Raw genomic sequence first — 26,989 nt, 5'->3', positions numbered from 1 at the left:
ATGTATGGAAAAACTGATGGCTAGGGTTTACTTCTACTTCCTAGTCATTTCATCCATTCTTTTTAATGTGTATTTTTGTTCAAGTATCTAATATACAAATATTTGGCTGCCAAATACTGTACTCTTGTTCAAGAGTTCACAAAATATTAAAGCTGAAAATTCATATGCTATTTATGTAGTTCAGTGCCTTGCCTTCTTCATGTTCTTCATAATTGCCTATCAAGTTTTGTTCAAGTCATTAATAATATTATTTTGATCCAACCATTTTTTAAAATTTTGTTTGCATTTTATTCAATTCATGGCTTGAATTTTACTGAACTAAAAGACTTTCATCAGTTTCAGATACAGTTTTTACTCATTTGAATCAGTGCATAACAAAGAGTAATACAGATTGAGTCTTGAATAGGAAACTTCATTCTGCTTTAATTTAATGTTTCAAGTTATGAAAGTCAATAAACATCCTTGCATGACACTGCTGTTCTCTTTCAAATGTAGTTAAAAGTTAAGAAATTGTGTTTCTTCCAGTTAACGATTGAGCCTAGGAGTCAATACCATATATCATACATCCTGCAAGAGCAAGATCTTTTTATGCTACAATATCCTTGAACCCAATGCTAGATAATATTTCTAAACCCATTTTTGTTCTTTTCCTTTTTTTTTTCTTTAGTTATATTTATTGCTGTAGAAATATTCTCTGGATATCAAAAAGTTCAATTCCTATCTCCTTCCTAGAACATTTGAAAACCAATGACTTTTGTTCCTTATGCTTACAGCTTGACGCATTCATTTCTTTTCATTTTTAATTTCTTGTTTTTTTTTTGTGTGTGTTTTTCTTTTTTCATCATCATTTCCTCCCATCACTTCATCCTCTGCTGTGTTAAGATTGAGGTCAAGAAAATGGAATGGAATGCTAAATCTAAAGTGGGGTCTTTAGAAAATGCAACACATGTTCCAGGTGGCGGTGATAAAAAGGTTTGTAACAGTCTAGCTCATTGGTTAGTATTTACAGTGAGTGATGACATTGCTGAAACATTGTTTCAGTTTATTTGTAAGTACTGCTACCTTCTTTTATTTTGAAGAAACTTTGGCCTAAAAATTAAATTTTTCAAAAGAAAAACAGTTGAATATCACTAGTAGTCTTAATTGCTCACTTTAACTACTAGGAATTGCAATTGTGAGATGAGTTTATTGTGAATGACAAATTGATAATCTCACAAATGCTAATTATTATGAGTTGATTGTTGACAAATGTACTAAGAGGTAAATAGAATTCTTACTTCTTGTTATTATGGAATGGTACATCAAATTGTAAGATACCATTCAATGACTTGTCAGAGAGGACATAACAATTTCTATGGAATTGGACCTCAAATATACCATAATGAACTATCAAATGTATCACATTGTTTATATGTGGAGACATCAGATGTTCAGTCAAGGGATATATCAGATACTCAGCAAGGGATACATCATATGCTCTATTAATGGAGACATTAGAAGTTCTGTCAAAGGTGACATCAGATTTTCTATCTATAAGTTGATGCATTTTGTGTTCTATCACAGTAGATATGAAAAGTAAAGTTAAAAAAAACAACAACAAATTAAATAATAGAAATGGTTCAAAAAGTTTTCATACATAGCTAAATTAAGAAAAAAAAATTTAAATGCTAAAATACCACATAATAAGGATATCAAAAATAAACAATCAAACTATTGTTAGATCCATATTTGAGGAATTCATTAATTGATATCAGAATGCAATGCAACACATGGAAATGTTTCTGTAGAGTCTTCTTAAGGTGCAGCATAGTTATCATGTCTGGCTGGCAAAGCCACCAGCTGTTACTTTGATTAGAAACAAGTAAATTGATTAAAGATAATTTGCTGATGGCCTAGAGAATTTCATGAGATTTTATGGACTATTGGCTCATAGACCTCTAATGACCAACAAAACTCTAAATATATCAATATGTCTAACAGAATTCTAAAATTATTAATTAATTCAGAGTAAAGCAATAAATGAACAACTTGATAAAGATTGTTGAGGTGGAAGTTGCTAGTTTATTATATTGTATGACTGCTGCTTGCACATCATATCAACATCTCCTTTGCTTCAAAACAAAATTTCAGGGATAACATAGTTACAACAAAAAATTAAATGAAACAGAAAAATATGACATACAGTTTACACACTAGTGAATATTAAATGTATAACATTAAACAAAAACAGAGTTCATTAGGAAATATAGTCATTGAATCTTGTCATTTGTTTTAACTGATTGCTTTAGTCGCAGGGAGTAGTGTTGGTCATTGCTTCTGAAGTTTGACTGTAATGACTAAGGGCTAATGTATCTATTTTCAGTTCTATTGTCTGTAAATTGTCATTGCTTTTAGGAACTATATCCTGCTGTTCTGTTTTTCTGTCTGAGTTGATTTATCAACTCTGTTTTTCTGGTACACTGCACTATTGTCTCCTAGAGTAACAAACTTTCTCTAATTTAGTTAGTACTGAATTCTTCCTTGTCTCCATGTAGGGTTATTAGGTGATTGGAAGTAGACCATCTGTCCAGTTTTCAGCTGACCCAAATTTCTTGCCCTCTTATCGTAATAAGTTTTTATGCTGACTGATGTTTTTCTTTTTTTCTAATGTTCTCCTAATCTGTAGAAAGCTTAATGTTACTCTTTTGACTTGGTAGCAATGTCCAAGTCATCTGACCACTTGACTTGGTAGCATTGTCCAAGTCATCTGACCAAAGAACATCTGAGCAGGGCTTAGATTTGTGTATTTCTAAACTCTGGAGAGCTTCATAGGCATCTGACTTTGCTTCTCTTGATTTCTTCGTGTTCAGAATTTTAACTGCTGATTCAGTCTTTCTATTGGATTGATGGTGTCCTGGGGAAGATTTCAAATGAGTCACTCTCCATTCCTTCATATTTAGAAAAATATTCCCAGTTAAACTGAGGTTCAACATCAGAAATACAGACCTAAGGCACCCAGTATCTACAAATAACACCTTTGGTTTCTTAATAATTGCGTGTTTTGTAGACTGCATGTTTTATACCTCTAAGAAATCTGAATAATAGTTCACCATAACCCAAATATTGTTGGTCACAGATTTCAAATAAATCCATTCCAATCTTGTCCAACATGTTGTATTACTTCTTCTCTTTGATTCGCTAGTTTGTTTTTCTGACCAATGAGTTGGCTATTTTCTTTATTCCAGGCCAGAAAACTGTTTCTTTTGCTCTTCTTTTCATTAAGTTAAGTCCCAGTTGCTGCAATACTTCCTTCCTTTTCTTGGACTTCCTTTTCTTGGACTTCTTATCAAAATGACAGTGGTATGATTATTTGCTCTCCTTTCAACAAGAGTTTGTCTTTGTACGTTAACATATCTCCTAGTGATAACTATTGTTTCAGCTCAGATGTTGTGTTTGTCTTGCCATCCATTTGTGATGTACTGAATCAGTGTTTGCATTGTCACATCTTTGTCTGTTTCAATTCATTCTCCAGCACTGCATCTGGTATTGCCATTCCTAATGTATTGACACAAATGTCTGGGATATTACTCTTTTACTCCTATGAATCTCTACTCATTTTTTGAACTCACTTTAAGACCAAATGGTAATCTCTTCCATTGGTATCTACCAAAAGGGGTTATCATTGCTGTCAAATCAGATGACACTGTGTTTAGCCTGACATGCTAGAATGCTACTTGCACATTCAATTTGCTGAATATTTTGGCCTTAAATCTGCCAGTATGTCATCTAAAGTAGCAAGGTTATGGAATTCCTTTATTAAAATCTTAATCAGGGCTTTAGGATCTATGCAAATCCTATTTTTTCCATTAGCTTTTTCCACTTTAACCATCTGACTCACACACTCTGTAGGCTCTATCACTGGCATTAATTCTTCTCTGAACTAGGGTCTTTAACTCCTTTATTTGCTCTTGTAAAGCAATGGGGATCTTTCTACACCGCTGAACCTTAGCCTTAATGCTGCTATTAATCTATAGAGAATTCTCCTAAATCACCCAAATCACCTGTAAACTTAGGACTACAGTCTTCAACTTGATTATTCACTACCAATGTGATGTGAACCTATCTTTATTGACGTTGATTAATTTCATTGTTATTAACGTTTCATAACCTAGAAGGCATGCTAGATTGTTTGGTACCTCTACATATTCTATCATAAATATTTCTTTAGTTTTTACAATTTTCACCATAGGAATGGATTTCCCTACGAGGTTCATGTCAGTCTTATTCTACTTTAGTAGTCTTTGTGTTTCCTGGTCTATCTGATTCTTATCAACCTAGTTCTCCTGTAGGGTAGTTACATCACCTCCACTATCTATTGGATACTTTACTTGGTGACCATTCACTATCATAACTGTTTGTCATTCTTTGTGTTCTCTAAGGACATCAGCTATTTGTTTTCTATCATCCTGACTTCATCTACTGTGTCAGACTGCAGCTGTCTTTCAGCATCAGACACCTGCTGAATTTTGTTTTTGCACATTTAGGCCAAATGATGTCTTCCTTTTACCCCAGTCTCATAGGCTCTGCAAATGTCTCTGCACTTTTCCAATGTTAGGTGACTAGCCTGTAATAGTTTCATTTTGAGGCATTCATGCCTAACTCTGTCTCTGATAAAACTATCGTCAAGCTATAGTAACTTGTATTAGTGTAACCACTAGTTAACTATAAACTATCTGTATCTATCATTTATCTTAAGGTTACCTCTGCATACAAATACACCCCTGCCACAATGTTAAATATGATCTTAATTCAGAGTATAGCAATAAATGAACAACTCTATAAGCAAATCTAGGCGGAAGACACTAGTTTATTATAATGAACAATTGCATCTTGTGCACCATGTCAACAACAATGATGTTGAAAAGTACTCCAAATATATGAGGATACCCAAGAGGAGATGACATCTAAATTCTTGATGATGGCAGACAGAAATGCAAATATGCAACCAACTGAATTCTTAAAAATGGGATGATAAATGAATTCCTAATACTAGTTAGTATATGACCAACAGAACTCCATTTATGTCAAGAGTATAACTGAACTCCATCTATATTATGGGTACTAACAAAACTCTGAATATGAGTACTAACACAACACTAAATATGTGAAGGTGTCTTGTAATGTTAAAAAAAGTCCAATGAATTTTGTGCATGTGATAATGGTCAGAGAAACGAAGTCAAGAAAATCTTATTTTTAATTGTAAAGAAATAATTTTAATTGCAATATTATATTAATTTTTCTGAGGAAAAATCTAAGAAAGTTTTTTTTTAAGGTTTTGCATTTGCTTAAAAATACATTTAAATGCAATTGCTGGCAATTATTTACTTAGGAAAATTTGATTTTTAGTATAGTTTGTATGATATTCTTGATGATCTAATCTAACGTATATTTGAAATATCATCTTATTATTTCTCTGTTGACATCGTTTCAACCTGTGTCATATTTTTGTAGCTTTGCTTTTACTTTTTTATAGCCTAGAACATTGGCATGAAAATGCAGCTTGGACACACTAGTGTGTACTTAATGAATTTCTTTTGTTTGCTTTATATGTTAACAGTAATTTTTATAACTCAAACTTGGTTAAACAGATTTTATCAGAAAAACTTGAATGGAAATCTGGATCTCGAGTGGGTTCACTGGACAATGCTAAACATGAACCGGGTGGTGGCAACGTCAAAGTAAACTTTATCCTTGTGTATATATCTTATTAGAGCAGCATATGTTTATATATAAATATATTTGTGTATTACCTTCCTTCACTTATCTAAATCCCTTTTGATTTTGTCCTTTATGTATTAGAAATTTCTTTTTTGTTATCAATGGTTTTGAACTATTAGAATAAATCTGTGACTGTTTCTAAACCTATAACAACTCTTGTATAGCATATACACATTCTCATTACTTTTTGTTTTCATTTTATTCTTCTTCTTGAACTATCAAAGTCAGCTACACTAGTAGTATATAGAATTATTAGTACAAGCAGGCTGGCAGAAACTTAATTTGGTTGTCCTAAAGAAGAAGATTTAATTCATTGGTTTGGCACAGAATCTAGTAACCTTTCTGAGTCAACCTTGAGCCACAAAGTCTACTCCATTATAGAAAAAAATTCTTGAATCATTTTTTATTAACATATAAATAAAGTGCTTATGGTCTACTTTATAAGATAATGTTATTGTTGTGGAGATAATTATTGAGTCAATTTAGCTGACATGAGTTTAGTGTGATAGTAATATTTCATCACTTTGAAAATGCAGATCAATTTTTTTTTTCTCTATTTCATTTCAAATTTTAAGTTTTATTTCAGTTTTGTCTCGATTGTTTCTATAAACCAACAATGAAATTTACTATTTAAATAAATTGTTGATTTGCTTTGACTGTTGGAAAGGAATAATAATAAAATAAAAAAAATGATTTGAATACTGTATACTTAAACATCTAACTAGTCCTTACTGTATACTTAAACATCTAACTAGTCCTTACTGTATACTTAAACATCTAACTAGTCCTTACTGTATACTTAAAAATCTAACTAGTCCTTACTGTATACTTAAACATCTAACTAGTCCTTACTGTATACTTAAACATCTAACTAGTCCTTACTGTATACTTAAACATCTAACTAGTCCTTACTGTATACTTAAACATCTAACTAGTCCTTACTGTATACTTAAACATCTAACTAGTCCTTACTGTATACTTAAAAATCTAACTAGTCCTTACTGTATACTTAAACATCTAACTAGTCCTTACTGTATACTTAAACATCTAACTAGTCCTTACTGTATACTTAAACATCTAACTAGTCCTTACTGTATACTTAAACATCTAACTAGTCCTTACTGTATACTTAAACATCTAACTAGTCCTTACTGTATACTTAAACATCTAACTAGTCCTTACTGTATACTTAAACATCTAACTAGTCCTTACTGTATACTTAAAAATCTAACTAGTCCTTACTGTATACTTAAAAATCTAACTAGTCCTTATATGTATACTTAAACATCTAACTAGTCCTTACTGTATACTTAAAAATCTAACTAGTCCTTACTGTATACTTAAAAATCTAACTAGTCCTTATATGTATACTTAAACATCTAACTAGTCCTTACTGTATACTTAAAAATCTAACTAGTCCTTACTGTATACTTAAAAATCTAACTAGTCCTTACTGTATACTTAAAAATCTAACTAGTCCAAGGAACTTTTTTTTTTCATAATAAATTTTTAATACATAGCAGAATAAGTGAGTCATGGCAATTCAACCATTCGAAGTTTCAAAAGCTGATGCCTGAAAATTTTTATTCTTTGATCTTAGCATTAATCCAGAATCATTCATTTGTATCTTGTGTTCTTATTGGTTTAAAAACTATCATTATTATCATTACTGAAACTATTATCTTATCAGTATTGAGATTTCATCAATATTGCAAGTGTTGTCTTGTCAGTACTTTGAATATTGTCTTATCAGTACAAACAGGATGGTGTAGTGAATATTGTCTTATCAGTACACACAGGATGGTGTAGTGACATAGAGTGTGCAATAAATCATTGCCAAGCTGCTTCATTGAAACATTGAAAACAAGAAATGTATCATTCTTTTGAAGACTGAAGGGACATAGAGCTATCATGTTTGAAATTTGTGTGAAACAAGTTAAAAATCAAAATTACTTGAACAAGATTTCATTAAAAACTTTTTGCATTACAAAAATGATAAACATTGAAGCACATTTACATTAACATATTAAGCGTGTCATTGCAAAAATTAAATTTAGAATTTAGTCCCTATTTGGGTTTGAAAAAAAAATTCTTAATGCTTTTTATTTTCAAATGAAATATTTCTCACTTATTAATGATTTTCATCATGTTTACTAGAGTGCATATTTAAGTGAAAAAAAAAAGCCATAAAAATGCTTCCATCAAAGACATTAAACCTTTATATATGTTCAGTAACTCTTCATATCCATCTTATGTGATTCAACTAACAGAAAATGGCAACATGAGCTTTTCTGAAACAATCATTCTACCAGAAGTCCAGTTATAGGGTGTCTACTAGAAATAGGTTATTCTTTAAAAAGTACTAAAGAAATCAAAAGCAGGCCTACATAAAAGATTTGGTTGAGTATTCAGATTTAAACATAAGCATCATTTAAAACAAACAACAAATGATTGAAAATTCACCAGTAATGAGTAGCTTGGCAAAAGAAATAGGGTGTACAAAAGTAAAATTGTAAAATTTATGTTGCATTTTGTATCTTTATTTATCATTCAATACTAGCTTGCTTTTGTTTATAATTGTTCAGTATAAGTTTAAACTCATTTATTAATTAATCTGTATATAGATATACTATATTTTTTCTTTATGATAAATATTTAAAAATTTCTCTTTATTGATTGGTTCAAAATCTCACCATTTCATTTTTATTAGATTCTTACTTCAATCCTTTCTAATCTTTTCATTTCTGCAATGAATTTGTTTGTCATGTCTTTCCTTGTGTTGACTAGATCCTAGTTCTTTTGTTTGTCATGTCTTTCATTGTGTTGACTAGATCCTAGTTCTTTTGTTTGTCATGTCTTTCATTGTGTTGACTAGATCCTAGTTCTTTTGTTTGTCATGTCTTTCCTTGTGTTGACTAGATCCTAGTTCTTTTGTTTGTCATGTCTTTCCTTGTGTTGACTAGATCCTAGTTCTTTTGTTGTCATTCTTCAGCAAAGTATTCAATATTTTTGTGTTTGGGCTCCACATGAATGTATTCTAAGCTTAGCTCTTATCTGGTCAGTTCAAGTTGGTGCAAGTTAAACAAAAATTTGTATTTTTTTTGACAAGATCTCTATTCAAGTTCCAAATTTAGAATAGGTGGGTGGAAACATTCTGGGACACGAAAACGTCTGCAACGATTTTCCAAGAAGCTTGACAGTTGATGTATATCATTGGGAAAAGAATGGTCATATAGGAAAACTCTGGTTTCACCATTATAATTTTTTCAAAGTATGAAAAATTAATTTAAATTTGGCTAGAGTACTAGAAACTATGTCTATGAACAGACTCTACAGTCTAGAGATGGGAAACCAACTCGAACGTTTCCAATCTGACTTCTACGACCGAACCGAACCCAAACATTGAAACTGATCGGTACCGAAGGAACTGTCCTTCCCTGAACTGAACTGAATCAAAGAATGCACACACAATATTTGTGTAAGAAAACAACAACTTAGTTTGTGTGCCTGCATATTTCCTGGCCTCAGTTTGTGTTTTCTCCTTTTGGTATCAACACGAAGGGTGCCATACTATTTAATATTCGTTTTAACGAAATGGGAGATTCAAAGACATGAAAAGCAGACTCTGAATGCAATAATTCAGTAAACGTGAACATAGATCTTAAAGTTTTTGTGGAGCAATATGTTTGATTTGTATAGAGCTGTTGGAGACTGTCCTGTTTCAATAGAAAATAATGATATTATGAAATCAAAAGCTTAAACAAATATGGTGGCGTCCTTAGTTTGAGCCACGAAGAAAAGATTGCTAAATAAGACCTAGAGATTGACGAGAATATTTACCAAGTAGGAACGGGAAAATGAGTCGGCGGTAAGGGCAAGCTACAAAGTTGCTCACATTTGAAGTCGTGAAATGAAGCCTTTTTTTCTATGGCAAATGCGTAGAGGGCTTTAGTGATGGGAGAAATGTGTCATGAAAATAAGAACGCTATTAAAGCCACCATTCTTTTTGGCATGACAATTAGAAATCTCAATTTAAAACTAAGAGATACAGAAGCAGAGTTCGAAATGTTTACATTTTTAAATCACAGAAGAAATAACTGCTATGAGGGGCGTGCATGGGAGCACTACTGTCCAAGACAGTTTCAGACATCATGGAGGATTTTCCTCTTCAATGGGAGTGACTACTGATACCGTTAGAAGTATGGATGGATGTCATAGCGAACTGGCAGCAAGAATTACTAGAAAAATTGTAAAGTCAAACTGAACCTCTGTGGAAAGGTGTTGAATCAGAACCATGTGATGATGTGTTCAGCACTGTAAATTTTATAACATTTCTACAGTTGAACCACAAAACTTCTAAGAATTTTCTGACAGAACTAGAGTCCGAATATGAAGACGTTTTATTTGACAGTAAAGTGTGCTGGTTAAGCAGAGGAAAGATTCAAAATCCGCTTTAATGTGACATCACATCACATGTAAATGAACTCAACAAACTACAAGAGAAATAATTCATTTCGTATGTAATAGCTGCGAACATAATCGCCTTCTAAACAAAATGCCACATTTAGCAGACAGAAAGGGGCCATACGAATGTTGTGGTAATCGCCTCTCAGAAAGACATCTAGATTTGGTGCTTCGACATGGTGTCTCATCAATACAGAAGGATTTTCAGAAGTTGGTTTTGGATAAACGTCCAACATCCCATGACTTAGTGTCAGTGGTGGCTGGATTGTAAAGCGCTTGACTTCCGAACCGAGAGTCCCTGGTTTAAATCCTGGCGAAGACAGGGATTTTTATTTTCAGGATATTTAGGGCGTCTCTGAGTCCACCCAACTCTAATGGGTACCTGAAATTACTGGGGAAAAGTAAAGGCGGTTGGTCATTGTGCTGGCTACATGACACCCTCGTTACCATGGGCCACAGAAACAGACGACCTTTACATCATCTGTCCTTTAGATTTTAGGTCTGGGAGGGGAATTATTTTTTTTAATTCTTATATCTACGGGTTTCTAATAGAAGTGCTTTTTGCAAAAATGTTTGTGTCTATTTTCTGTTTTATGCCCTAACGACACGAGTGTCCATAATGAACAGATCCTAGAGGAGGTTTGGCAGAAATAATTGAATGAAACATTATTACAATTTTATATTTTTTTGCCATTACCTAATTTCATAACATCGAACTGAACCCGAACTTTAGATCTAACCGAACCCGAACTTTAGATCTAACCGAACACGAACTTTAGATCTAGCCGAACCCAAACTTTAGATCTAACCGAACACGAACTTTAGATCTAACCGAACACGAACTTTAGATCTAGCCGAACCCGAACTATACTCGTCATACGAGCCGAACTCGAACTTCAATCTGACCGAACCAAACCCGAACTTTAAAAGTTGGGTTGGATTCCCATCTCTACTACAGTCTTATGATATTTATTAATAAATTCAATGAGAACAAAATAAAATGGCTATAGGTTGTATAAAGGAGGTATTGTTTGTTTGAGTATTAATGTCTATGTTTTTCCAATTAACTTTTTGTCTTAGCAAGAAGTTTTTCTCCTCTTTTTGTCTTAGCAAGAAGTTTTTCTCCTCTTTTTGTCTTAGCAAGAAGTTTTTCTCCTTTATCTTTTTGTCTTAGCAAGAAGTTTTTCTCTATCTTTTTGTCTTAGCAAGAAGTTTTTCTCCTCTATCTTTTTGTTTTAGCAACAAGTTTTTCTCCTCTATCTTTTTGTCTTAGCAAGAAGTTTTTCTCCTTTATCTTTTTGTCTTAGCAAGAAGTTTTTCTCTATCTTTTTGTCTTAGCAAGAAGTTTTTCTCCTCTATCTTTTTGTCTTAGCAAGAAGTTTTTCTCCTTTATCTTTTTGTCTTAGCAAGAAGTTTTTCTCCTCTATCTTTTTGTCTTAGCAAGAAGTTTTTCTCCTCTATCTTTTTGTCTTAGCAAGAAGTTTTTCTCCTCTATCTTTTTGTCTTAGCAAGAAGTTTTTCTCCTCTATCTTTTTGTCTTAGCAAGAAGTTTTTCTCCTCTTTTTGTCTTAGCAAGAAGTTTTTCTCCTCTATCTTTTTGTTTTAGCAAGAAGTTTTTCTCCTCTATCTTTTTGTCTTAGCAACAAGTTTTTCTCCTCTATCTTTTTGTCTTAGCAACAAGTTTTTCTCCTCTATCTTTTTGTCTTAGCAAGAAGTTTTTCTCCTCTATCTTTTTGTCTTAGCAAGAAGTTTTTCTCCTCTATCTTTTTGTTTTAGCAAGAAGTTTTTCTCCTCTTTTTGTCTTAGCAACAAGTTTTTCTCCTCTATCTTTTTGTCTTAGCAACAAGTTTTTCTCCTCTATCTTTTTGTCTTAGCAAGAAGTTTTTCTCCTCTATCTTTTTGTCTTAGCAAGAAGTTTTTCTCCTTTATTTTTTTGTCTTAGCAAGAAGTTTTTCTCTATCTTTTTGTCTTAGCAACAAGTTTTTCTCCTCTATCTTTTTATCTTAGCAAGAAGTTTTTCTCCTTTATTTTTTTGTCTTAGCAACAAGTTTTTCTCCTCTATCTTTTTGTCTTAGCAAGAAGTTTTTCTCCTCTATCTTTTTGTCTTAGCAAGAAGTTTTTCTCCTTTATTTTTTTGTCTTAGCAAGAAGTTTTTCTCCTCTATCTTTTTATCTTAGCAAGAAGTTTTTCTCCTTTATTTTTTTGTCTTAGCAACAAGTTTTTCTCCTCTATCTTTTTGTCTTAGCAAGAAGTTTTTCTCCTCTATCTTTTTGTTTTAGCAAGAAGTTTTTCTCCTTTATTTTTTTGTCTTAGCAAGAAGTTTTTCTCCTTTATTTTTTTGTCTTAGCAAGAAGTTTTTCTCCTCTATCTTTTTGTTTTAGCAAGAAGTTTTTCTCTATCTTTTTGTCTTAGCAAGAAGTTTTTCTCTATCTTTTTGTCTTAGCAAGAAGTTTTTCTCCTCTATCTTTTTGTCTTAGCAAGAAGTTTTTCTCTATCTTTTTGTCTTAGCAAGAAGTTTTTCTCCTCTATCTTTTTGTCTTAGCAAGAAGTTTTTCTCTATCTTTTTGTCTTAGCAACAAGTTTTTCTCCTTTATTTTTTTGTCTTAGCAAGAAGTTTTTCTCTATCTTTTTGTCTTAGCAACAAGTTTTTCTCCTTTATTTTTTTGTCTTAGCAAGAAGTTTTTCTCTATCTTTTTGTCTTAGCAACAAGTTTTTCTCCTTTATTTTTTTGTCTTAGCAAGAAGTTTTTCTCCTCTATCTTTTTATCTTAGCAACAAGTTTTTCTCCTCTATCTTTTTATCTTAGCAACAAGTTTTTCTCCTCTATCTTTTTATCTTAGCAACAAGTTTTTCTCCTCTATCTTTTTATCTTAGCAAGAAGTTTTTCTCCTTTATCTTTTTGTCTTAGCAACAAGTTTTTCTCCTCTATCTTTTTATCTTAGCAACAAGTTTTTCTCCTTTATTTTTTTGTCTTAGCAAGAAGTTTTTCTCCTCTATCTTTTTGTTTTAGCAAGAAGTTTTTCTCTATCTTTTTGTCTTAGCAACAAGTTTTTCTCCTCTATCTTTTTATCTTAGCAAGAAGTTTTTCTCCTTTATTTTTTTGTCTTAGCAAGAAGTTTTTCTCCTCTATCTTTTTATCTTAGCAAGAAGTTTTTCTCTTTTATCTTTTTGTTTTAGCAAGAAGTTTTTCTCCTCTATCTTTTTGTCTTAGCAAGAAGTTTTTCTCCTCTATCTTTTTATCTTAGCAAGAAGTTTTTCTCCTTTATTTTTTTGTCTTAGCAAGAAGTTTTTCTCCTCTATCTTTTTGTTTTAGCAAGAAGTTTTTCTCTATCTTTTTGTCTTAGCAACAAGTTTTTCTCCTCTATCTTTTTGTCTTAGCAAGAAGTTTTTCTCCTTTATCTTTTTGTCTTAGCAACAAGTTTTTCTCCTCTATCTTTTTATCTTAGCAAGAAGTTTTTCTCCTTTATTTTTTTGTCTTAGCAAGAAGTTTTTCTCCTCTATCTTTTTGTTTTAGCAAGAAGTTTTTCTCTATCTTTTTGTCTTAGCAACAAGTTTTTCTCCTCTATCTTTTTATCTTAGCAAGAAGTTTTTCTCCTTTATTTTTTTGTCTTAGCAAGAAGTTTTTCTCCTCTATCTTTTTGTTTTAGCAAGAAGTTTTTCTCCTCTATCTTTTTGTTTTAGCAAGAAGTTTTTCTCCTCTATCTTTTTGTCTTAGCAAGAAGTTTTTCTCCTCTATCTTTTTATCTTAGCAAGAAGTTTTTCTCCTTTATTTTTTTGTCTTAGCAACAAGTTTTTCTCCTCTATCTTTTTATCTTAGCAACAAGTTTTTCTCCTCTATCTTTTTGTTTTAGCAAGAAGTTTTTCTCCTTTATCTTTTTGTCTTAGCAAGAAGTTTTTCTCCTTTATCTTTTTGTCTTAGCAAGAAGTTTTTCTCTATCTTTTTGTCTTAGCAAGAAGTTTTTCTCTATCTTTTTATCTTAGCAAGAAGTTTTTCTCCTTTATTTTTTTGTCTTAGCAAGAAGTTTTTCTCCTCTATCTTTTTGTCTTAGCAAGAAGTTTTTCTCCTTTATTTTTTTGTCTTAGCAACAAGTTTTTCTCCTCTATCTTTTTATCTTAGCAACAAGTTTTTCTCCTCTATCTTTTTGTCTTAGCAAGAAGTTTTTCTCCTTTATTTTTTTGTCTTAGCAACAAGTTTTTCTCCTTTATCTTTTTGTCTTAGCAAGAAGTTTTCCTGAATTTTATTTGAGCAAAAAAGAATTTCTATTTTTAAGCCTCTTGTAAGAAGTGTTTCTAAGAACCTCATTTGATACTTAGATTTACCCCAAGCATTGAGGAGAAAGCACATTCCTAGTTTGATAACTCAAGATTGTACTAGTTTATCTATTTCATCCTATTATATTTGTTTGTTGAAGAACTAATTCTATCAGAATATAATTAGTTGCTGAACTTAACTTTGGAATAGTGTCAACAAAAAAAATTAAAAAAATCTATCCGACAATTGACAAATACTAATGTTTGATGAAACAGACACATTCAAATCCATTGTTAGAAAAGAATTGATAGAGAAAACAAAAACATTGTTACAATAGCACTATTGACCAAACTTGATTCAGGGTATTTGTTGTCAAGTGTGTAACCAGTAAAATATGACAGAGATTTATTTGAAAACATATACTCTTGAAGAGACTAGAAAATTTTAATGTAGATTAGAGCATATACTTTGTAATTGTAGAATCAAATAAACTTATTTAACAAAGAAAAACAAATGATGAATTTTCTTGCTTACTTTAAAAGTTGTAAACAATGTTTTCGACCTTTGTTGGTAACTTTCATTTCCAGCTCCGAGTCTGATTCGGATCAGTTTGAATCATTAATACTGTTCAACTTAGCCTCGTTTTAAACTGTTCTAAACCTTCTTTTATTGTAGTTAATTTTACTTAGCTTCTGCTGAGTACTGACTAGATGTTCAAACATTTGGATTCTTATATTGGACTTGTTTTGTTGTTTCTTTAATTAGATTGAATCTCGCAAATTAGATTTCAAAGAAAAAGCCTCTCCCAAAATTGGATCTTTAGATTCCAAGAAAGTGAGCACATCAGAGGAAGTAAGTAAAATCTTGTCAGTCTTAGGAAGTCTAGGTGACAGTTGGAATTGATCTTGTCTTTCAATGCTTCCACTCTCGAGGCATTCGAACTTTTTCTTCCAAATTCTTTGGACCATTGGGTACTAAAAAAAAAAAATTCAATATTGAGTTAAAGAAGAAAAAACAATTTCATTTATCTTATACACAGATGTTGTTACTAGGAAACTCTGGGTATATTGATGTATGAAACTACAAATAATGAAGTCATTCATTTTGTTGAAATAGACCAAAGTTGTGATAGCTGTGAATGTTTTGATGACATCTAGTGCTATTTATTATTTAACCTTTATTAGTCGAGATTCATGTATTTGAATTTCTTAAAGCCATACATTATGATTACTTTCGTGTGGGGCTTATACATAATGTTTACTTTCGTCAATAATATTGCTATAACCCTGCCATGCACACCGCCATTCAAGATAGTGCAGAATGTTGGCACTGTCAATGTCAGAAACCAGACTGAGAAGGATGTTGACATTAGGAAGAAAAGAACAAGTTCCGCCCAAGTCTAAAGCCGATATGAACAGACTAAAGACAGATTTTGTTTTATGTACTTGTAATGTCCCTGTAAATAAACATCGTTGCCTCATTGAGTTGTCTCCCTTTAGTTATTACATTGGTGTCAGAAGTGGGATTGGGCGACACAACAGAGGCCTTAGGTGGGATCTTATTTAAAATTACATCTATGAAACGGCTAGACGAGCTGGAATTGAAAGAACTGAAAGAAGAGCTCAAATGGCGGTGTCTGAAACGCTTTGAAAAGAATAAAGACATTCTTAGAGCACGTCTTTGGCAGGCTCTGGCTGATGAAGGGGAGGATCCGGAAACATATTTGTTTGAGATGGAATCAGATATCGGTGAGCTTCTGAAAACTATGAACGATTCGCTAAAAGACTTGTACGACTCAATGCGTGAAGAAATGAAAATGATGTCGAACATGATGAGGAACAAGGTGGATGAGAGTGTTTTGAAAAAAAGAAGGCCAAATAGACCAAAGTGATCAAATGGTGTCGCAAGCGAAAGGAGCAATAAACTCGTTAATGAAGGAACAGTTACATGGTCAGGACTGTGGCTGCACAAACAGTGGTGATGGAGGGGCTGGGGATTAGAGCGCTGTCTGTGTGTTGTGGGCAAGTCTTGGGGTGTGACTTTCAACGAAACAACGATTGCTGCGACGATGTCAACTGGATGTACCGAATCGAAAGGAAAGAAACAAATGAAGAAAGAAGAGAAGTCTGTTATGTGCCTGAAGCTTTTGTTCCTGGTGTTAATGCAACAAGCTTGCCGCTGTGGACCTTAAAGACCTCTGTTTATCTGTCAGTACCTTTGACGAGAACTCAAACATTGAGAGCCTAAAGACCGTTTCTGAATCGTTGCATTGGATTTCGTCGGGTGAAATTGCGAATACGGGCCCCAACAAAAGCCAAGACAGAAACAACGAATTTGACTTTGCCTGCGGCATAAGAGAGAACTCGAAGCTTGGCAACTGCATCCCGGCGATTGACAAGAACTGTATATGCGGCACCCTGTGGGGACGGTGCCCATGCCAAGAAACCCAGCAACAGGGTCTGAACTTAACAGACATTTGTACTTCTGCCTACATCAGTGAGAGTGGCTTGAACGATGGTGAATCAATTCCAGCAGAACCTGATGCAGTGGTGGATGACATTCGCTTATGGAACATTACAAGGGGGCTTCATGGGCGTACCTTACAGGTGATGCTGAGAAAGACTGTGTTTGAAACCATGGCTACCTGTACAGATGGCATCGTAGGCAACAGGCTCCCTACCGTCTGTGGCTCCCACTAATCGACCTCCACCTGAACTTCAAACCTCCACTGCACTGTTTCTTTTCGGGACGAAAAGCGCTAAGAGGGGGGCAATGTTATAGCCCTGCCATGCCCACAGCCATCCAAGATAGTGCAGATGTCGCACACTGTCAGAAACCAGACTGAGAAGGATGTTGACATTAGGAAGAAAAGAACAAGTTCCGCCCAAGTCTAAAGCCGATATGCTAAAGACATATGTTGTTTTATGTACTTGTAATGTCCCTGTAAATAAACCTCGTTGCCTCGTTGAGTTGCCTCCCTTAAGTTATTATATTGTTGTAACTCTAAGGCAAGCACTCAACGAAAGGCAGGAGGTAATAATACAGTACAAAAAGGGATGGACTTCAGCTATCAAGTCCCAGAGTGTCCTATCTCAAGTGACACTATTTGGTATGGGGCTTATACATTATGTTTACTTTCGTCAATAATATAGTTAAGCTATTTGTCATAGGATGAGATTTTTCTTCCTTTCTTTTTTAAAAAGTTTATATATCTACTCTGTCTGTTTATCTGGTAAAATTTTTTTAAAAATTTTGTTCAATTATTTCTTGAAACTTTGAAACTACCAATAGATAACTATTAAACCTATTTTCATAAGCACTTTGCGGGCACAGAGGTAGTGTATTGGTTTAAGAAGGCTTGAGCCCTGGAGTTCAAATTCAAGTCATACAACTTTTTTTTAATAAAATAATTTTAAAAGCTATCAGGTAACCTTCACACAGATACCCATTTCTCCTCCCCATCCCCTTCCCAGCTGGTCCAGACAAGTGATAGGATCATAGTGCATTGAGAAAGCTAAAAGCATGAAATCAGACTAAACAAAAACTGTTAAAAAGTTACCTACATGGACTGTTGAAAAGTGACCTGCATGGACTGTTGAAAAGTGACCTGCATTGACTGTTTAGAAGATATTGACGGCTACTTAATGACCTCTACCTGTTTAGACCCTCTATTGCAATGCTCTCCATTTCACCACCCCCCTTTTCCGTCTCATGTCACTAAGAGTCGTAGTCCCCAACCTGCTATCCCCCTAAAAACTGCATTGATATTTCTATGTTTGTGAAACAGATCTCTAAGGAGTGAAAGGAAACAAATCGATTTCGTTGAGATAAGTGAAGAGTTGAAAGTGTTTGGAACAGGGAGAGAAAATTCAGAACTTTGGTTCACTTGACTTGGAGATATTGATCTTATCACAGTCCGTGAAAGTTTCTTTGATTTAGACGTTAATTCTCTATTGTGTTGTCCTTTGTTTTCACGTTCAAGTGATCAATTGTCGAAGTGGTCAATTTTGGACTTAAAGGTTTGTAATGTTGAGTTGTAAATTCTCAAAGACTCGTTAGCCCTTTTCTTCCTAACTGGTTCGAGTTGATGAGAAAGACGTTGGAGCACTTCTCTCGTCTAGATCGTTTGGTTGAGTTTGGTTTGAAGTTTTCTTGTCGGCCACATGAAACCATAAGTACTGCATTTCTTGGATCAAATCTAGGCTGGAAAATATAAGTACTGCATTGCTTGGATCAAATCTAGGCTGGAAGATATAAGTACTGCATTGCTTGGATCAAATCTAGGCTGGAAGATATAAGTACTATTTTTTTTAATCAAAATAATTCATTGAGGATTTATACTTTTGAAATCATGCTTCATATGCCAGGAGGAATAGGGGGTGGGGGGATCTACGTACAACTGCTTTACTAGTTGTTGATATAGTGCGCAAAGGTGCACTCGTTCAAGATAATCAAGTATTGTTTTCCGCCATGACGCCACTGGTAGTTGTTTGCTTTATTGCTGACTGTGAACCTAGATCTTAATCAACACTAGCATATGTCATATATATATATATATATATATATATATATATATATATATATATATATATATATATATATATATATATATTATATATATATTATATATATATATATATATATTATATTATATTCTCGTACAATCGGTGTATCTATTATATTGTCGCATAACTCTTGTATTTTTGTATATATTCTCTTACAAGATAGTATTGGAATTTAATCAGCCGAAATTGACCACAGCATACATAAGTATGCAAGTTTAGTATCCGAACTTTTTCATGGGATAGATATTATTGGAGTTTAATCAGGTCAAGTCATAGTCTTCAAGTCTTTCAATGATATACTTGTTTGTTCCCACCAGCAGTAGACTATCAACTGATCGGTCTTGGGCACATTATCAACTGATCGGTCTTGGGCACATTATCAACTGATCGGTCTTGGGCACATTATCAACTGATCGGTCTTGGGCACATTATCAACTGATCTGTCTTGGGCACATTATCAAGTGCTCGGTCTTGGGCACATTATCAACTGATGGGTCTTGGACACATTATCAACTGATCGGTCTTGGGCACATTATCAACTGATCGGTCTTGGGCACATTATCAACGGATCGGTCTTGGGCACATTATCAAGGGATCGGTCTTGGGCACATTATCAAATTATCTGTCTTGGGCACATTATCAACTGATCGGTCTTGGGCACATTATCAACTGATCGGTCTTGGGCACATTATCAATTGATCGGTCTTGGCACATTATCAACTGATCGGTCTTGGCACATTATCAACTGATCGGTCTTGGGCACATTATCAACTGATCGGTCTTGGGCACATTATCAACTGATCGGTCTTGGGCACATTATCAACTGATCGGTCTTGGACACATTATCAACTGATCGGTCTTGGGCACATTATCAACTGATCTGTTTTGGGCACATTATCAACTGATCGGTCTTGGGCACATTATCAACTGATCGGTCTTGGGCACATTATCAACTGATCGGTCTTGGGCACATTATCAACTGATCGGTCTTGGGCACATTATCAACTGATCTGTTTTGGGCACATTATCAACTGATCGGTCTTGGGCACATTATCAACTGATCGGTCTTGGGCACATTCTCAATTCATTGGTCTTAGGCACATTTTCAATTCATTGGTCTTGGGCACATTCTCAAGTGATTGATCTTGAGCACATTCTCAAGTGATTGATCTTGAGCACATTCTCAAGTGATTAATCTTGAGCACATTCTCAAGTAATTGGTCTTGAGCACATTCTCAAGTGATTGATCTTGAGCACATTCTCAAGTGATTGATCTTGAGCACATTCTCAAGTGATTGGTCTTGAGCACATTCTCAATTGATTGGTCTTGAGCACATTCTCAAGTGATTGATCTTGAGCACATTCTCAAGTGATTGATCTTGAGCACATTCTCAAGTGATTGGTGTGGTGAAAATGAAAAGTAGGCAAAGCGTTCTGTGCCCATTGTATTGACGTTTCCAGACAACATTCGTTCAGTTCTGTCATGGAGTTACTGGTCTGAAAGTGGGAGAGAGATTAATGTTAATATAGAGCCCAAGAATACTTACATAGAATCCGCTTAGAATCAAAGCGCTTAGCAAAACATTGAAAATATTTATACTATGAAAAGATTGACGATTAAAAGTCAAAGTATTTTTTCAGTAGAATACATTCAACGTAGTTCAAGAGCTCCAATAGTTCAGTCGTCTATTCACAGTGGAACTGTTTTTTAAAACATTGAATGTAACGCGTATTGATTTTGTCAGCAAGGTTGTTTTTTTTTGTGTGTAGTATCTGTTGAAATCTAGCAATTATTTCATATCGTCCATTAAGTTGTTATAAAGTTTAAAAGGGCGAAGAAAAGAATGACGCATTTTTGAATACGGCGAAGTTTACCCTTAGAGGCGGCATGATTTCATGCTCTCTACAAAGCCACACGGCATTCGCTAAGCATTTTAAAAGTTTTCAGATGTAGCAGTCACTATGAAAGATGAAAAAGGCCAGCATATGTGGTCAGTCAGGAAAACATTTTTAATTGACTTTAAAAAACTGTAATAAGATGTATAATGTGATCAAACCTAACATTTCGGTAGTTTAGAATAGGACGTAATTTAATGAGTTGACCATTGACCTTTCCAATGTAGGTCTGAACTATTGGTCATTGTGTACTACACTAGCAACAGTATGCTATCTTCTTCACCTGAGATGAAGTCCGATTGGGAACAGAGCAGGAAGGAATCAATCCTTCCGTGGTGCTCTGGCAAGAAACTGGGCCGTACGGCGTAATGCCTCGACGCTCCTCGACAGTGACGTCATCGGTAGTCATAGTTCCGAAGGGACCGGGGAAAGTATGCCCCAACAAGACGTGATCCTTCCTACACTGCGCAATGATTGCTTGGTTTGACCTCTCAACCGCCACCACGAATATTCGCGATCTGGGTGACGCATACACTGACAGACCCCACGGGCCCTGTCGGATTCCTCCCAGGATTTTAAGCACTTCTCATAAATAAAGATCGGATTCAGCCATTGCCTGTAGAAACGTGCTTCGAGATACGTAGCTGACAACGCACTATCTCTTGCGAGGACGCCTGCTGCCTCATTGCACCACATGCTGCTGAGGGCGTTCACTGCATAAAAACGACAGCTCCAATAAATCGGCGAAAGTTATCTGCGGCGCCGTCTGCCTCTTTTATTACGGGTGACCCTTTCCCACAGCCACCCATAATCATTTATACATCCATTACATTAATACATCCATTACATTAATACATAGTAATCCATACATACGGGCTAAGAGACTGGTTAGAGAGTCAGTTACCAGCATGACGGTCTCGCTGGTAATGTTCTTAAGCAGATTTGTAGTCTTTTGTTTTGGAAAACATCGTTTCTCGCTCAAAAACAATGCTTTTTGGGCATCTTACGGCATCCTTGGGCCTACTAGCAATAGACAACTTATTGGCAGTTATTGTTTGGAGAACCTTCTATTAGAGACAACTTACGAAGCTTCTTGTTTTGTGGGCCAACAAGTAGAGTCATCTTATGAAGCTTCTTGTTTTGTTTTTTTGAGCCAACTAGTAGAATCAACTTATGAAGCTTCTTGTTTTATTGGGCCAACAAGTAGAGTCAACTTATAATGCTTCTTGTTTTGTGAGAGAAAAAGTAGAGTCAACTTATAAAGCTTCTTGTTTTGTGAGAGAAAAAGTAGAGTCAACTTATAAAGCTTCTTGTTTTGTGAGAGAAAAAGTAGAGTCAACTTATAATGCTTCTTGTTTTGTGAGAGAAAAAGTAGAGTCAACTTATAAAGCTTCTTGTTTTGTGAGAGAAAAAGTAGAGTCAACTTATAAAGCTTCTTGTTTTGTGAGAGAAAAAGTAGAGTCAACTTATAAAGCTTCTTGTTTTGTGGGCCAACAGGTGGAGACAACTTACCAAAATTTTAACGAGGGTGTCATGGGGCCAGCGTAATGACCAATCTCTTCGAGATAACCTTGACATCATCTGCCCTATAGATTGCAGTGGTACTTTACTTACATTGACCTAAGCTTTAGTTTATAGAGACGTCTGGTTTCCTTTGAAAGAGAACAAAGAGCACATGTCCTGATGCATTGATTACTTTGTATTGTTTTTTATTCCTGAGTTTCTTTTGGCTCAAACATCTAGAAATACGTTGAACAGTGTTGCAATTAGGATTTAGCTAATCACGTCAATAAATATTAAGTTTCAGAATTGTGCCTACTTCCTACTTCTTTAATTTATCTGCATCACAACCATAGATCTTTAACTCCATTCTTACACCGATAACATTCATTGCATCAATTACATTCATACGCACTCTACAGTTTTAAATTGATAATGTTTATATTTTCATGACATCATACAACCCTAATATTTTCATACCTTATGTTTGTACAATCATTACATCATACAACCCTAATATTTTCATACCTTATGTTTGTACAATCATTACATCATACAACCAGAATATTTTCATACCTTATGTTTGTACAATCATTGCATTCCTACATCCATGACATGTATAGACTCATTACATTCGAAAATCCATTACATTCATACATGTTACTATCAATTTATAAATCCATTCTATACCTACTTACATTAGTTTCATACATTCATTACATACTCACACCCATTACTTTCATCCATTACATGCTTATATCTATTACATTTATACATCCATTAGGCCTACATTTATACATCCATTACATTCATACATCCATTACATTTATACATCCATTATATTCATAACATAATATAGTTCTACCATCGTGGTTCGATGATGACCACTTTTGTCATCCAGAGAGGGTGAGGGCTTTGCACTCGGATTTTGTGCCTCCTCGTGTGGCTGGTTAGACCTATGAAAGCCCGGAATGTTCGGCTGCACACTGGGCAGGTTATTCCAGCTGGGGCTAGTGTCATTATTTTTTTTCTCTGGTGCTTTTTTCTTCTGCCAGCGCTGTCCTTTTCCTCTGCAATGTTTGTGTCATTATTCACAGCGCGACGCCATGATGCTCTATCGTGTGCTTCCGTCTCCCAGGTGGCTGGGTCAATGCTGAGGGCTTTCAGAGAAGCTTTGAGAGTGTCCCTGAAGCGTTTTCTTTGTCCACCTTGTAAAAGCTTTCCTTCCCTTAATTGGCCATACAGGAGTCGTTTAGGGATGCAGCGATCTTTCATTCTTTAGATGTCCTGCCCATCGCAGGTATGCAGGTCGCAATTGGGTTTAGTTGTCATACTATTTACTCATCCAAGACAATGCATATGTAGGCTATAGGCCTACAGACATCCACATGTTTATGGACTTTGAAAAAAATTGTGTATTTCTTATAAGGAATGGATATCGCATCTTTTTATATTTCAACATATTTAAAGACTGGTATAGAACTAGTTCTAATGTTTCTAATATTCTTAATGTATGCTACTGTCTATGTCTGGCCACTTTTTGTTAATGCTTTAGATGGCTGTCAGTGTTTAATCAATGTTGCAGTGGGATTCAATCCTATTACCATTAGGCAAATCATCGTTTTATTTTTTTATTTCATTAGTTACAAAGTTTTTCGCTAGAATGATAGTTTGTGTTGTAAATTAATTCCAGTTCATTTTTTTTTTGTTTTTGTTTTTACTGCCTAGACTTTAACACATTCAAAGACATTGGTTTAAAAGATTCATTGATTAAAAAGGCTTTATGTTCTAATCTTAGAATGACTTTAGATAATAAAAACCAGTATAAAAGTCATGAACACACAAAAAAGTCAGGACCAAGTTCTTTAATGACGCAAAGTCAGTCAGCATTTGGTAGTGACGATAGCTTTGATCTCTACCGTCCTGACTGGAAATACTGGTCCAAACAATACGATAACAATATGCCAAAACCATTTGAGGATAACCCAGTCTTTGGAAAACATGTGGTCTCTACCCTCCCTCCAATCGACCTTCAGTGGAAGGCTGAAGCTGTGATTGATTCATTTGGGAACATTTCCCATCAGCCTGGTGGGGGAAATACAAACATTTTTAATGAGAAAATCAAATGGAAGGCTAAATCTAAAATTGGTTCTTTACAAAATATCAATTACAAAACAAATCCATCCAGCCCAAGGAGAATCCCAGGCAAACACTATTTACCTGCAGGGACAGAGTTAAATATAATCAATGCTAAATATGAACGCATTGGAGCTAAGGTTGGTTCTTTAGAAAATGCCACTCATACACCAAGAGGAGGAGACATTATCATTCCACAATGGAAGCTAAATTGGAATAAAAAGTCTCGTGTTGGTTCTTTGGAAAATATTCACCATCAACCAGGAGGTGGGCAATTGTATGTTATGAATCAACATTTAGAATGGAGATCTAAACCACGAGCCAGCTCATTGGAGAATGTACACAATCTACCTCTAGGACATCACTATGGTAACCAAACGTGGGATGAAAAGGCAAGATTCCCCTCTGTTGAGCATACACCACGCACTGGGCATGTAGTACAGAACCACATGAAGCTACCTTGGGAGGAAGACCTTCATTTAAACAAGGTTCACTCTGAAGATTAAACTATGTAAGTACATACATCACACTCCCTGCTAGAAATCTTCTTTAGCCCTGATATCTGTCTACTTGTCTAATTATCTAGTAGTCAGTATATATTGATTGAATGTCACAATAGAGCTTGTCTCTCATTCTCTATTTTCTAACATTTCTACACATTTTCTTTTGTTTCCTATCCACCTGAAAAATACTAGAACTTGTTTTTTTAATTACCTAAAAGAAATGAGTGGCACTTAAAACTGTGTCGGTGGAACTGAGGAGAATCAAATCACTATGACTAGCCAATTGGAGACTATTCATATAGGATGTAATAACCCGAGTTGGTGGGTACAAAAATAATTTTGAATTTTTGCAAAGATGACATGAGATAAATGTGAAAGAGTTTTAGATGAAACTCTGTAGAAGTGTCATGCCATATATCATCTATGGGTTCTTATAAACTTGTGACTTGAACTATTGCTAGCAAGAACATCAGAAGACACTAAGAGCTAGAGAGTATTCATTTGTAGCTGTTCAAACCTCCTGCATCTTGAACAAAGCAACCTTGTACTAACTATACAATCAACACTTTGATCTCACCTGTTTACACTTAGGTCTGTAATTCTAAGCTGATAGACGCCTTGCCACTGCAGACCTAAAGACCTGTTTACACTTAGGTCTGTAATTCTAAGCTGATAGACGCCTTGCCTCTGCAGACCTAAAGACCTGTTTACACTTAAAAGGTCTGTAATTCTAAGTTGATAGATGCCTTGCCTCTGCAGACCTAAAGACCTGTTTACACTTAGGTCTGTAATTCTAAGCTGATAGACGCCTTGCCTCTGCAGACCTAAAGACCTGTTTACACTTAAAAGGTCTGTAATTCTAAGTTGATAGATGCCTTGCCTCTGCAGACCTAAAGACCTCTTTACACTTAGGTCTGTAATTCTAAGCTGATAGACGCCTTGCCTCTGCAGACCTAAAGACCTGTTTACACTTAAAAGGTCTGTAATTCTAAGTTGATAGATGCCTTGCCTCTGCAGACCTAAAGACCTGTTTACACTTAGGTCTGTAATTCTTAGCTGATAGACGCCTTGCCTCTGCAGACCTAAAGACCTGTTTACACTTAAAAGGTCTGTAATTCTAAGTTGATAGATGCCTTGCCTCTGCAGACCTAAAGACCTCTTTACACTTAGGTCTGTAATTCTAAGCTGATAGACGCCTTGCCTCTGCAGACCTAAAGACCTGTTTACACTTAAAAGGTCTGTAATTCTAAGTTGATAGATGCCTTGCCTCTGCAGACCTGTTTACACTTAGGTCTGTAATTCTCTGCTTGACATCATGTTCTCTATTTTCTTGCTACTTAGACATCTGTTAAACTGGGAGCTGTGAATGGACATGTGCTCCAGTGGTTGATGGATTACTGGGTTTTGTGGGAGATCATGGCTTGTCACAAACTGTTAAGTACTTATTTATAAGCTTTGTGGACTGATGCTAGCATTGCTTTTTGGTAGTTAATGTTATCCATTGATGTGGCAATTAGGTTGTTTAGCTGCTAAATGTTTTGCTCTTAAAATTAACATTATAATTCTGTTGTTGTTTTTTTTTTAAGATTTAAAATTTGAATCTTTGTGTTTACAATTGTGTTGCTAGCAGGTTTCTCTTGACTTGAACATAATTGACTTAGTCTTGAACATAACAATATGTTAACTCACTGATTTACTGACTCTCCTATTCATGTTCCACTCCCATAGTCATCTTTATATTTAATCCTATGATTTATTTTCACTACAATTTATTTCAAAAACTGATTCAAAATATACATTTTTTTCTTAATTATGGGCAAAATGTTCAGTACCAAAAGGCTTGTTAGTAGTACCCTATTGTAATACAAGCTAATATCTACTAGCATGTTTCTTTTATTTTTCTCAATCTTGATTTCT

The 26,989-nt window shown here is 34.6% G+C and overlaps 1 protein-coding gene across 9 annotated transcripts in view; it reads left to right on the top strand.

Annotated features, from left to right (window-relative positions):
- LOC106070976 (microtubule-associated protein 2-like) overlaps positions 1 to 26,989 on the top strand; it is a 93,999-nt gene that overhangs the window by 63,751 nt on the left and 3,259 nt on the right. For 4 of the 9 annotated variants that reach the window (XM_056003698.1, XM_056003702.1, XM_056003703.1 and 1 more), the window contains 3 exons: positions 883 to 972; positions 5,628 to 5,717; positions 15,238 to 15,324. The exons of 1 other annotated variant lie outside the window; for it this stretch is intronic. In XM_056003698.1, coding sequence (XP_055859673.1) covers positions 883 to 972; positions 5,628 to 5,717; positions 15,238 to 15,324 — 267 coding nt within the window. The remainder of the gene's footprint in view (positions 1 to 882; positions 973 to 5,627; positions 5,718 to 15,237; positions 15,325 to 26,989) is intronic. 4 more of the 9 variants (XM_056003700.1, XM_056003699.1, XM_056003704.1 and 1 more) reach the window with 4 other exon arrangements.

Source organism: Biomphalaria glabrata, chromosome 11 (genome assembly GCF_947242115.1).
Source record: "Biomphalaria glabrata chromosome 11, xgBioGlab47.1, whole genome shotgun sequence".
Lineage (NCBI taxonomy): Eukaryota > Metazoa > Mollusca > Gastropoda > Planorbidae > Biomphalaria > Biomphalaria glabrata.
The sequence above is the reverse complement of the archived record's forward strand: the minus strand, read 5'-3'. Positions and strand labels throughout refer to the sequence as shown.